Genomic DNA, 14,358 nt, shown 5'->3' with positions numbered 1-14,358 from the left:
TCTATTATTTTGGGAAAAGCCACTTGGCAAACTTACACCTGACTGGCACCTTAGGCAATGACCAGACCAGGAGCGGGCTGGCCAGGGGGGGATTGCTCCCGAGGCCAGTCCGGGATTCTTCAGAGAGAGGGTCACACAACACCATGTTACGTGACTCTGCGGTAAAACTGAGGCTGCTAAGTGTGTGTTAGCATGAATGTGTATGTGGTAAGTGTGTGTGTTAGCATGAATTAGTATAAGTATGTGTTACAGTGGGTGTTTAGTGTGAGTGTGTGCATGCTAACATGAGTGTGTAAGTGTTATAGAGTGTCTAAATATGTGTGCCAGTGCTTATGTTTAGTTACCTGGGGGTGCAAGGGACCGAAGGAGTCTCTTGGATTTCCCTGCCCCCTGGGCCAAAAGATGCCCTGGCCAGACCCATCTTTCCTGCTGTCCTACAATTGTAGTCCATGGACAAATGTTTATCTCACCCACTGGTTAAGGTGGGCATTCTTGGTAAACTATCAAACTAATAGAGCAGTAACTAGGATTCTTGGTGCCTAAGCAGAGTCAGAGTTTCGGAGGTAAAAGGGAAGAAGGGGCATTGCTGCTGGACAGCTCAATTATACCCCTCAGCTTGTGGCACTTTGCCCCATGGAGGTTCCAGCCCTGCAAAATAATGACTTATTGTTTATGGAAATGCATTTTGTTTATGGAACTTTGTTTACAGTGAAAATTATGTGTTTACCAGTTCTGAATGGGATACAAAGGGAATCCATGCCTGGACACACAGGAAATTAAAATAGCAACAAAGCCTCAACATCCTCTATTATACCTCAAGTAGAGACCCAATTAGTGAGTATTGGAATTTATTTATACAGCGCCATCGTATTCCGCAATGGAAATGCTTAGCATTCAATGCACTTGTGTTTGCCACTGAAGGCATCATCTATATTAAATTTGCAATTTCAAATATTGTCATTTTTTGCCACTCTCATCACCTGTTTTCTCTAAAACGTAGGGCTTCTTGGAAGAGTCGTATGCAAACAACAGAGATGTCTCATTTGTTTTATTTCTCTAATTGAACAGCTTTGGATGTGGTGTTGCATTCCAAATGAAATTACATTGACAGAGCTATTGACCTTTACATTTTCACTAATACTTTGCCCACTACCACTTATAGCTATCTAACATGGTTAAATATGTCATTGTTATCAGTTATTAGAGGCAAAAGGTGGTCATTGTTGAACTTATTTGCATGTGCCTACCCAGAATCCCTTGTGGTTGTGACAGCACCATGAGATTTCTGAGGGAACAAACAAGTCTTCTGGCTTGTCTGGTGTCTGTAGATGAGTGTTTAATAATGCTTCTACTATCTACCATGGAATATATAACTGCTTCAGGTATTTACAAGGGGGAAACCATGAAAATTAAAAGAGGCCTCTCAGCTCTTAATGCATTAAAGCCATCTGATGGCTGGGATGTGTCCCTTTAAATATAAAGTTGATGCAAATGACTCGCACTGCTAGGTGTGCCTTCTGCAAGAAAATATTTCCAAATCCGTGCACGTAGGCAGATAGACTTTCTCAGGGCAGTATAGGTGACAATCTTTGATGCATAATAATTAGCAAGGGACAAGAGGACATCAGCTAGAAACTGAAACACAAGCAGTGCTTTTAGACACAATAGCACAGTTGTATATTAACTTAATAATACGTATGAATATGCCATAGAGTATAGTGGACGGACTCGATTTTCTACATATACCCTTACCAGTTTCACATAATACAGACGACCTAAAGTTGTGTAATACTTTGTGTTTACAGTTTACACCGACACACATCTAAAGATAAGTGCTAACAAAATCACAAAACAGTTCTAGTAAGTACTAGATATCTGTTGACACTGGTATATTCACACTAAATTAACTTTTGCAGTGGGTAATTTGGCATGATTGATAGAACCGTATAATTGCTGGTTTCACCTACTCTGCTGGATCTAAAACCCAACAGTGGGGTCACATAACACAACATCATATGACTCAGTACCACCACGTGTGTGCGAGCTGCTCTGAAGATAGGGCTCTGTGTAAGGTAAAAGAGTGAGTGTGTTAGTGTATGGTATTAGAGAGAGAGAGAGAGAGAGAGAGAGAGAGAGAGAGAGAGAGAGAGCAGTGTTATCATCCGCATTAGAGTGTGTGTGTGTTAGTATATTGTGTTATATGGTGTTGTATGGAGTGTATGTTACTGTACAATGTTAATGTGTGTCAGAGTGTGTGTTAGTGTATGGTGTTACAGTGTGTGAATGTATGGTGTCTTGAGATTGTGTGTGTTAGAACGCATTTGTGTGCTAGTTTGGGGGGGCACAAAAAAATCTTGCACCCAGGCACCAGTAATCCTCACTTACTCCTACTGATTGGAAAGCACTTAAAAAGTTTTTTTTTTGAGTAATTAAGCCTTCAGAGGAAAAATAAAATCAATAACCGTGAGTGCTGCAGAGTATATATCAAACTGCTGAGATGATTGGCCCCTACACCTTCCTTGATCTGACAGGGGCCACAACTGTGTTCAATACTCAATACCACATATGCAGAAGACCTGCCACTACTGCCTCTCCGATACGGGAGTCTTGATATCTGCAGACATAAGGTAGTTTTTTCTCCCAAAAAGACTGACAACGTGACGTTCATTATTAATTATTCACAATTCTTGCAGCTTTCCTATTATTTTCTACTGTATGCTGTGAGAGAAAGACATCAAAAGGTTAGAAATGTTTACTTAATACACAAATGTTCTGAATGAGATAATCCAGACATATCAGGTTTTTTTCTTCATTTCTATTGAGAAAGCAGAAACTACTCAATGATCTGGAATGCTTTTGTCCTTAAACACATGACATGTATGGACTTGCAACACCAGCAGCTCTACAACCTGGAGTACAGAGACTTCACGGCATGGACTGTTGTTCTATGAAAAAATATTATGCTAACTAAAACGTGTTTCAGTATGTCGTCTTTTAGATTATATTTGAACTCGCTGGGTGATATGTTTAATTGGCACGGAAGCCAGGACTGAATCAACTTACCAAACGGGAAACTGTAGCTATCATAACTCTTAGCGTAACTAAATCAATCTATTAAAAGTCTCCCCCAATCTACTAGATAAACACTCCCAGGGATCAAGGGGGCAATCGCATATTGGGGGAATCCTGCAGAATTAGCAAAGGGGAGCAAACCTTTGCTTTCATATATGTAAGGTTTGCTTAGCATTTTTCTTATGTTAAAAATAAAGTTTACTGGCTCTTTAGAGAGTCACCTGCATTGCGAGTCGGGTGCTAACCAGGGCACTCTCAGGGTCTCCGGGTGAAGGGACAGATTCTAAGGGCCACACAGTCAAGGGGCCGCATTCCTATTCTGAACTGCTGTGATTGTATATAAAATAATGCAAAACAGTATAAAGAACTTATACATAAAATAAGTGCTTTTGCTACCATCTTGTTATGGTTGATATTTCTGCTTGAATGCAGGCGACTCAAGTGTATCTTTAAATACCATTTCCTTGAGGAACAATTTTAAGAGTCATCTGGTTAACATATTTGTTGAGTAACTACATCAAATCTTGAGCAGGGCCCTCCTCACCTGTTGTCTTTGTAAGTCAATTTGTTATGTTACATACTACTTGTTATGTCCTGTCTACCCATCGTAAAGCGCTACGGAATTTGATGGCGCTATATAAAACAATAAATATTAATAATAAATCTTCCTAATGCGCTATTAATGGGTTAGGAGTCTTGTGAGAACCAACGCATACCAGCAGGACGCTAGTGCATCCTTTGAGCGGTTTGCGTTTTGTGGTGGAAATGACCTGACAATTCCAGTGCAGTTCATGCACTGATAAGTAAACAAAAGGCAGTGCTTCACTTTAAGTACATTGTATGATTTTCCGTACATGCCCCGTGCCCATTGTGTACGTTAATGTGGGGTATGCTTGTAAAGGTAGAATATTTATGCCAAATGGCTATTTTTTTGCATCAAATTTTAATTTTCAATGTCTGTCTGGGACAACCACACTCGGTATCCAAGACCAAGTTCTGATCCAAGCAGAGTCCAGGGTAAGAATTGTCACAAATATTAAAACAGACAGGAATGGCTGGGATTTCAGGAACAGATGTGTGAAACACAAAACAGGTGGTCAATTATATACCGAGCACAACTATTCAACTCAGCTAGAACTTTACTGAAGCAAGTGAAAAGAAAAACTTGAGGCTTGTAAAGGGGATAGAACATCTGCTGGCAATTTCCGGCTGCAGATGTCCTGGCGCGAGCGCACACACCGGCACATGACCGGTATGTCCACTTGACCTTCTAAGCACTGACACCTAATGGTGGGAGTCTGGTACTGCACCAGAAGTAGGGGTATCTGTCCACGGGTGAACTGCCCGGAATCTCTGCACTTTAATTACATTTTCTGTACATGTTCTCATTTAAAGTGTTTTTCAGTGATCACCTGGGATTTCACTATATATAACATATAATCAAAGATTACAAAGATGATGAAAAATATCACTATTAAAAAAACAAATGCAAAACTGTATAAAGAACTTATACATAAAATATAACTAGAAATGTTATATCTTTATGGTTCACGTGTAGTTAAAAGAGCATCTATATTCTATATCAGGGGCGTCCAACCTGCGGCCCTCCAGCTGCTGCAGGACTGCATCTCCCAGAATGCTCTTTCAGCTAAGGGGCTGGCCGAGGAGTATGGGAGATGCAGTCCTGCAGCAGCTGGAGGGCCGTAGGTTGGACACCCCTGTTCTATATACTGTATGTGTGTGCACATGATCTGTCCTGTATAATTGAATTATTACATTTAATAGATTATTCATTCATTTTTAAGGAAAAATTACATGCTTCCCAGCTGTCCCTCTTTGTGCGGGACAGTCCTGATTTTGCCTCGCTGTCTTGCGTAGCTCTTCCTCTGACCCACTTTTCAAGTAGAGCTCATCGGGTTTAAGGACCACAGTCCCGTGGTATATCTCAGTATGTATGGCTTGGAGCAAAGAAAAGAGAAGGGAGATTTAATAGAAAGGAGAAAAATTAGCGCAAGAGGCCATACTTTAAAACTAGTGTGTCAGAGGCTTAGATGTACTGAAATGTTATTTTAGAGGGTTGTAGATACACGGAACATCTTCCCATCGAACCTGGTAGCGGATAATACAGTTAAAAGCAGAAGTATTGTATGCTACGGTACCAGCTTTGTTTAATCATAAGACAGGTAAAAATGCTTCTGATCATTAATTTCTTGGAAAGTGACAGGAAAATTGGCATTTTTAGCTCATATTTGTCTCAGTAGTGTTACTACCTCTGTACTGATTCCCTGCTACTCTTCCAGGCGTCTTTTTTTGATTACATGTAAATCTGGCATGCGTTTGGTTCATTATAGATGTGTTCCAAATGAATGTTGTTATAACAACGGTGCAATAATGGGTTTATAACTGGCCACAAATGACTTCAATACTTGCAGGCTCTATAGCATTATTAGTCCATCATTTGTTATATGGCAATAAACAACTTAATACATATGTGTGATGGTCGAGACTGTAATCCTCCGTCCTGTGCTCTCATTAAGCAGTTACATCAGTCTTGTCTCCATTCCCAACCTATATCTTTGTCTGCCTTTCTTTATACCGATGTCTTATATCCCGATCAAGCCGAACGACTGAGTGAAGCTGCTCTCTTGCAGTGCTTGGGTTCCCCGTGATGGAGGGATTTCTTATAATTGACATTAAATAAGTACATGGCGGTCAATACTTGTATGGACACACCAGGCAGGGTTGCCTCCTAACATTCATGTAAGCAGAATAAATTGCACATACGATCAACTGCATACTGTATGTTAAGGTTTATCTCCCATCGCACGCAGGGGTATCTGTATGTCATGTATCCAGTGTCGGTTGCACGTTGGGAATTTTAGTCAGCGGCAGTTGAAGTCCAATGTATCTGCAGTAGGGAGTTGTGACATAACTACATTGTTGGGCCAGACACATCGCCTTCCTGAGATATGCAGTCTCGTGGGCACTTGCCCACATTCAGCCTGGGCATTTTGGGCAGTGGTTCCCCCTGTTTCACTTGTAAAAATGCAGGTTGAAATGCACAAAGACTATCTGCTCACACCATGGGAGGCCCATCCATAGTCATTGTTTCCCTGCACCTTGTTAGTTAATTTTATAATTGTTCTGTTAAGCCTTAATCTTGTGTGATGTAATTCAATTATGTACTGATGTGATTGAGCCCCATTGTTCTGTTTAAAATCTGGTTGTTGTCTTGATGTTTCTGTGGATAAATATGCTATATTCTGTTCAATAAAATGTTCATTCTTGCTGTACTCAATTGAAGGTAGTTGTGTCTACTTACTGGATACACATGTCAGGGTTCCAAGGTGCGCATGCTGGCTGGTGCTGAAAGTGATTTTGGGGACAGCAGGAGGATACATCGGGGTGATCTCTGGGAGTGACTACATCTCTCTTGGTGAACCCGTTACAGGAGTATTTTTCATTCACTCTTTATACGTTCACAACAATACTTTGTATTTGCGTTCTTCCTCCCTTGCTTACGATTCATATCTTATACAATCCTCTTTCACCAAGCACACATCACAATGGATAGCAAGACGGCAGTTTATTTTTTGTGATGCATTATAGCGTTTGTGGCAGCAATTTGCAAAGAATGTAATGTATCGGATGAATGAAGGTAGACAAAGGTGAGACTCAAGGTGAAGTTGATCCCAATGTTTTGGCTTTTACAACATAGCAAACATAAACGGACTGTTTAAAGTCCCCGACACCACTACTAAAAAAAGGCACATTCAAGTACCTGAGCTAGAAACTGCAGCTCTGGTGCTGCAGCTGCCCTGCTCCTCCATGGCTCGAAGAAGCCAATCAGTGGCAGGAAAGCACTCCCATTGAAATTAACAGGAGTCCTTGGCATGCATAGGGTCTTAAAAGACCCCCACACACAGGATTCACGGACCCAGCGCTGGAACTTCACTACATCAAAAAAGCAGCACAGATACAGTGTCTGTGTGTGATGTCACATCATGGTACTCCGTTGTTTCAAAGGCACACTTTCCATTTAATACAGTCTGTGGAGACCATGCTGAGCCGGCACAGCCTCCGTATCGTGGAAAGGCTGGATGGAGAGATCAAAGAGCTCTTTTGTAACTGGCCCACTTTGCAGTGGGACACCAGGGGGGATCTGTCCCCCAGTATTACAGCAGGGGACTGTCATCCCCCTGGACCTGCTGCCCTAGGCCAGGATACGTCACTGCGAACGATACGACTACAGGAGCCCGACATGAAAGGGCACACAGACGCATGTACATGTCAGTGCTGGTAGCGCCAAAAACCGCCGTCGCCATCACACCCAGTTTATGCAAGGATTGCAATTGAAGTATCTGTGATGAATCAATTGATCCCGCTCCATGTCCAAAACACCAAGAATACAGGTACTGCAAATCATCCAAACTAGTAGTCCTCATTTACAACACCCTCGCTATTACCACGTATGAACTTGTATGACGTTTCCCTGGTACATGCAGTAGTGATGGCCAGGGAGCTCATGGTAGAACCTTGGTTCCCGCTACAGTTCCATTTACAAGGAGCGCTATACCATAATAATTTCTGTATACATATTACAGGCCAGGGAAGGGCTGGTGCCTTCTTGCAGGTGGGGCAGTTAAAGTGTACCCCCCAGTAAATAGCATGCACTAGCACACATTCACTCACACTAAAACTATGCGAGAGGCTACGCTATTAACGTGGGGTCTCCTCACTGCACTCCCAGACCTGGAGCTTACGCACACACACATATACACACTGCGCTTACACACACACATATACACACTGCGCTTACACACACACATATACACACTGCGCACACACATTGACACAAACTTCGCACACGTTCCCGCACACAGACTCCCAGCCACGCACAGCCTGGAGAGAGGATGACGTTACTCCAGATGTTGCCAGTCCTGGAGGGGCTGGTTGAGGCCTAACGCAGCCTGCACTAGGCCTGTGCTACCAGAAGGGGGAGAGGGAGGAGGCGCCATGACCGGTGCATCCTGGGAAATAAACCAACATGGGGAGCAGCTCCAGGCTCAACATGCACCTCAATCCCACGGAGTAAGAGCCTGAGGTACCCCCCAGCCGCCATAACACAGCCCGCAGCGTCACCGCAACTCCCCCCCGGGGACGATGTGAGGGACTGGCCGGTTCCTACGCGAGGAAAAACAGCCTCGACCCCTCTCCCACCCCCTCCCGGATGATGGACAGGAACTACCCGACTCCCACTTTCACCGACCCGCTGGCTCCAGCCTCCCCCGCTGCCTGGGCCTACGAACGGAGCGCGGCCGGAATCAAGCCGAGGTAAGGAGGAGGCAGCGGCCCGCCTGTCGCGCAGGAAAGTCCGGGGATGCGAGGCCTACGCTGGGGCTTTGGAGGGGAGGGGATTAGGGAGGCCCGGGATTCCCGCACCCTGCTCCAGGTTACAGCCGCCGGGGGCTCACTCTCCTAATACACCGGTGGAAAATAACCCACCAGCTGTCTGCGACCCACCCCAAACCACCGACCTGCCCTGGGGCGGGAGGCTCAGGCACCCTCGCCCTCTCTGTGACTCTCGATCCGGGCGTGGGAGCAGGGCCTGTGACCCCACATTGACACATGCCCCGGACCTGCCACTGTCACCCTTCAAGTTACTGCTGAGATCCTTTCTTAGAAACCTCAATTCCCGGCAGTAATCCAGTTTATTAAACTCCTGTCCAAAAATCTAATGCTTTTTTTATTATTATTTTTTATTAAAAACACACGTTTTTGTGCGCTGCCAGCTTTGCATATTGTTGGCGGATAGACAGCGATGCTTGCGCTCTGTGCCTGCGCCGTGCATGCTAATTGCCTTTAATGAAATTCCTGTAGTGATCGCGCTGCATGCGGAGCGGCTGCAGCCGGAGATATTATGTCTCTGCGATGGAACTTTCATTTTTTTTTTTTTTTTTTTTTTTACTTCTGTTCTGCCACTTATTGCCAAGCGACTGAAATCTGACTTTATTGGCGTCCGTACAGTGGGGAATAATAAGGAAAAGTGGAGACCGGCGTGCGGATTCAGTGGCGTATGTGTGTATGTGGATTTCTTGTTTAAGAATATTTAAAAATATCTATACCTGTAAAGAACAGTCTTGTGTATCGTTACCTGATGCATACTCGCACACAGAGCCAGCTGATGAGACCGGATGTTCAGAACCGTGCAGCTTAAGTGCTTTGAGGTTCTGTTCTGAAGGCAGCGATGTAAGCAGTGAAGGATCGGAGCACATACAGAGCTCGAATAACCAAAAAAGTGGTTTTAGGTAAAATAATGTGATCAACAAATCAGTCGTCTTCAGAGACCATCCGATTGTTCTATTTCTTTGCGTGGTAATCTTTTTCCATGCATTGTTCACCTGCCCCCGTTCATTAGTATCCAGCCCATGTCTACTAAACATGTAACTGTTGATCCTGTACGCAGATCTGTTGCTAATGATTAATGCATGTTGAAGTACTTGGTACTTTAATATGCATTTATCTTTAACCTGCATGAAAATAACTCACTGAAGACTCTGAAGCGGATTAGTAGTTAGTATCTGCGCATGCCCCCTGCTGAGCAGGAGATGCGTTTGATGGAACCGGCCGCCCTGTCCCCTCCGAGGTCTTTATTCGCTAATGCAGGAATTGGCAGACGTGTTGTCGTTTCACTATGTCCCTGGCACATGCTTCGTTATATCAGTGAGGTGACTTTTGTGATCTCACTCATTTAATTATGCATCATACAGGGCTATCTACACTGTTCCTGAGCACAAGCTCGCTATGGTTGGTATTCCATAATGTTTAGTGACATCAAGGAGATGAAACTGCAACTCTCCTGCTTGTACTTCAGTGATATAGAATCACAGTCTTTCGAGGAGGCTAACCTGGTTGCAGCTGGGTCGGATCCTGGGTCCAGTTTCTGGAGCAGAAGAAAGTATTGGGAGCGCAAAACCCAATCAGGAAAGAGCGGTCAGGAAGGAATACCTACTGGGCTACAGATATCAGAAAACAACCCCATACTGGTTCAGAAATCTCTTTCCCAGGTTTTATAGGAGTTTGATTCCTCCAGACATGGAAAAAAAGATTAATCGGTCCATATGTATGGTCTTTGGGTAAACCTGACGATGCCCTAACTCCATAAGTGTTCTCTTAAGCCTTTTGAGTTTCATACCTTTAGTTTTTGTTTTTTTCTTCTAAAAAGGTGGATAACAGACCTTAGCGTTAAATAGGCTACAAATCAACAACACAATGAGACTTAATTTTGTAGTCAGCGGTGCTAAAAATAGCAAGGCTTTGGCAGGCCTGCCCTGCAGTTCAAGAGTTGAGGCTCGTCCCGCAGGAGTTCGGCAAACTGGATCCGTTTCTTCCTGGAAAAAAAGTGGAGGCCGAATTGATCCTAATAAAAAGCGAAGGAGCCCCGAAGGCGTGGCGATGTGTGCTTACGGAGCCAAAAATACGACGTTCAGGACGGAGAGAACAATGCTTGTGTGTTAGCACAGCGAATAAGTAAATGTATAATGTCTTCATTTGCTCTCTTGTCTGGCTGCACGCCTTGTGTTTTGCAATTTTGACACTCTGCGCACATTTCCGCTTGGGTGTTTTATTTATTTTGTGCTTTTTAACCCCTTAGTTCCCCTATAGACGTACCGGGACGTCCAAAAAACGCCCACAAAGAAACCCCTATGGACGTCCCGGTACGTCCAGCCTTTCGTGCAGCGTCAGGGACACATCCCTGCCGCTGCACGGGAGACCAGGCTGTCGTTTGACAGCCTGGACTCCCCCCTGGCAGCAGAAGCCGGCATTGCCGGCTTTCTGCTGCCCGATCTCCCGTAACAGCTTCCGGCATGAAAGCCGGTAAGCTGTCACGGTTGAAAGTGCCCGATCGCGCGATCGCGCAGTTGAAACGCGCGATCGGGCATTCCCTTCCGGGTTACGTCACTGCTGACGTAACCCGGAAGGTCATCGGAGGACAGGATATCCCCTGCGGGGATATCCTGCCCTCCGATGAGGCACAGAGACGCTGCGATCTCTATGCAGGTCTGTGAGGACCTGCATAGAGATCACAGTGTGATCGGTGCAGGGGGATCGCGGGGAGGGGAGTGAGAGACCATCTCTCTCACTCCCCCTCCCGTCCTGTAACAGAAAAGCTGAAAAAAAAAAAACGGTTAGTGATTTAAAAAATAATATTAAAAAAATCATTAAAATATTAATATAAATAATACAAAAAAAAATTATAATGTGGGCTGTGATGTCATTGTGACATCACTGGCATGTTCAGGAGGTCCCTAGGAGGACCTCTAACCATTACTGTGTAAAAATAATATATAAAAAATAAAAAAAATGTAAAAAAATTAAAATAAAAAAAAAAATTAAAAAAAAATATATAAAAAAAGATAATAAAAAAATTATTAAAAAACCTTACTTCCCATTGCCCTAGCATAACATCTAGCCAGTATAACCCTCCTGCCCCCGTTCACAACCCCCAAACCCGTTAAGCCATAGGCATACAAATTTTACAAAATTGTACACCTAATAGAACGCTCCCTGGTGCTGGGAAAGTCTGGAAAATCTATATAAATTAGGTATTTCTGAAATCAGGACACCTGAATTAATAAACTTGGAGGGGATTTTCCATCACTTTACCTAATTTTGTGAGGATTCAGAGGGAAAATGTAAAAAAAAATTAGTTTAATTTTCTAATCTTCGCTAGTTTTTACTAAATTTCTCATTCTAAATTTCCAGCTAATCATCCAACTATGGTATCAAACGAAAGCTCTATCTCTCCTTGAAAAAACGATATATAGTTTACATGGGTACACTATTCACAGGAAAAGAGAATCATCGCTAAACCGACATACCCCAAAAATGGCAAAATTGCTCTGGGCTTTGAGGTACCAAAAACCCCTGGGATTGAAGGGGTTAATCTAGGTGTGTTGGTGGAAATAGACATATCAGCCTCTGGCAGACATAACATTCACCTGTAATATAATGGTAATGAGTTACGTACTAGTGGTGGAAGGCTGATACACTTTATGTTCCGTGGGCTTGCCTTCTGTATGTATGTCCATTTTTGCCTTTCCCAATAATTAGCCTCACTCTGAATAGGGCTTCCAGAAAGCTATGGTGCGTGTGTCCTAAGGGGGACTTCAGAAGAGGCTATAGGGCATACCTAATTACCTCTTTGAAACCAGAAGACCCTGTTATTTTGTAGTAAGCACATGGTATTTGATGAAGAAAGGCTGCCATTAGAGTATTTTTCTTTTGTATGTGTTCCTCTTGGTTTTAGAAAAAGATTGCGAAACTTTTATTAAGTATTATGCCAGGCGTGTTTCTGTACACAGGCTTTACTGCATACCTTGATACAAGACTACAGAGAGTAAACACTTGTGATCATTGTGTGAGCGTTGCTATAACCAGATAAGCAGAACACATGTTTTTTTTTATTTATTTTATTAGCAGTGTCGACAATACGATTGTTTGTTTGTTTGTTTTTAATAGGTTGAAACATTTGGGTTTCCAAAGTGTGTTCACTGTTCACCGTACGGAGATCTGATTTATTCAATCTTTTTCATTGTGTGAGCTCTGGCTTTCAGTTTGCTGTATCTGCCAGAATCACCTCGTCCGAGGAATCTCTTAGGATTATTATTTTAATGAAGTTGGAATTGAAATCCCAGCATAGGATTTCGTAGCTGATTGTTTGCGATCTTAATGTTTTTTTTTTGTTTTTTTTTATTCTTGTGACCTAAATGCGATGAGCCATTTCCATATGAAATACTCTCATACAATATACATGATGCCCGATTCTCATAAACAGCAAATTGTCTCCAACCCTACTAATGCTCATTAGCCTGGGAGGAGCGCGAGTGACCAGTTCATCCAGTATCATAGAAGTTTAGTATGTGATTCCTCTTCAAAAGATGTTTCCAAGCCACGTTATTATCTTGTAATGCTATACATTAGCCAAGTCGGTAATATGGCAAGGAGGCCTTTTAACAAACGTGTGTGTATATATATATATATATATATATATATATATATATATATATATATATATAGCTATATATATATAGCTATATATATATAGCTATATATAGATATGATTGTCTGTTCTACATATAATATAGTAAGATGTATTCCTGATGTCATATGGCACCTTAAAGTTTACCAAACCAGATGTTTGAGTGAGGTGCCTTCTGCTTTTCAAACGTGACGTTACTATTGCTTCTTTCTGATGCCTTTTAACCCAAGGGCTTTATGCGAGAGAACGTGAGTGATTAGGTTACATGTGCATAAGTTTAATGCTTCTTACTCCGTCGCTTCTGAACCAGTAATTGAGATCAGACAGCCCAAGAGCACCGGGTTTTTAAAGTGGTCATTTAGAGGCAGAACAAGTTTCTTAATAGCTGATAAACATCTTACCGTATTTCTGCAGTGCTGGCAGAACGCAAGATGTGATATTCTTGACTTGTTTATATGCAAAGGGCCCCTTTACTTGGTAATGAAAAATGGTTTATATGTAATCATCCGTATTTGTAATATTTATTCTAAGGCTCGTTCAGAGTTTTCTGTACCTCCAGAACGAGTTTATTGAAGGAATTTGCCAACATGCTGTTCTGATTTTGAAAGACCACCTTGTGGAGCATTTAACCCAAACGCTGTCTCTGGTATGAGTGAATCTCTCTCTATATATATCTCTTATTTGCGTCTTGGACCCTGAGGATGTTGGCTTCCTTTCCTATTTTAGGAACAGAAATGAATCTTCGTTGGGTCTCGAGTACATCTCAGTCCTCCTTTGTTCTTCGCGGCTTTATGTTGTACTCCTCTGCTTCCATAGATGCAACAAAGTATCCATCCCGATAGAGCTGGTGGAATATCAACAGTTGCTGCTATAGACCTCATTGACATGGGGTTACAGGTTAATAGTTTGGACCTCTTTCACAGAGTGATCTATGGCCATATGAGAGCCTGTGTGGTCCTCTGTTCCTCAAGGAATTACGGTATGGTACCCCTGGGTTCCAGCATATACTTTTTTAAAATCGGATTTGTTTCTGACTTTTTTTTTTTTGTCTGAGCTGTGAAGGGAATGTCATTTTGTTTCTAACAGCGGGAGGGTATGTGTATTGACCTTGACGTTAATAACATTTTCTGAAGAATGTTCTCATTGCAATAAAAAGGTATCAAAGGCTTCAGATTACATTTGCATAACAATGCTGTGCATAATAATGTGTGATTGCTTTCCAAAATTGCGTCTTTAATAAATTG

At 42.7% G+C, this 14,358-nt stretch overlaps 1 protein-coding gene across 1 annotated transcript in view; it reads left to right on the top strand.

Moving 5' to 3' along the window:
* The first annotated feature begins 8,108 nt into the window (after nt 1-8,108).
* QSER1 (glutamine and serine rich 1) overlaps nt 8,109-14,358 on the top strand; it is a 29,954-nt gene continuing 23,704 nt past the window's right edge. Inside the window, exon 1 of the mRNA XM_053449533.1 lies at nt 8,109-8,406. Coding sequence (XP_053305508.1) covers nt 8,303-8,406 — 104 coding nt within the window. The 5' untranslated portion in view covers nt 8,109-8,302. The remainder of the gene's footprint in view (nt 8,407-14,358) is intronic.

This window comes from Spea bombifrons, chromosome 10, assembly GCF_027358695.1.
Source record: "Spea bombifrons isolate aSpeBom1 chromosome 10, aSpeBom1.2.pri, whole genome shotgun sequence".
Lineage (NCBI taxonomy): Eukaryota > Metazoa > Chordata > Amphibia > Anura > Pelobatidae > Spea > Spea bombifrons.
This window is presented reverse-complemented; position numbering and strand designations above follow the sequence as displayed.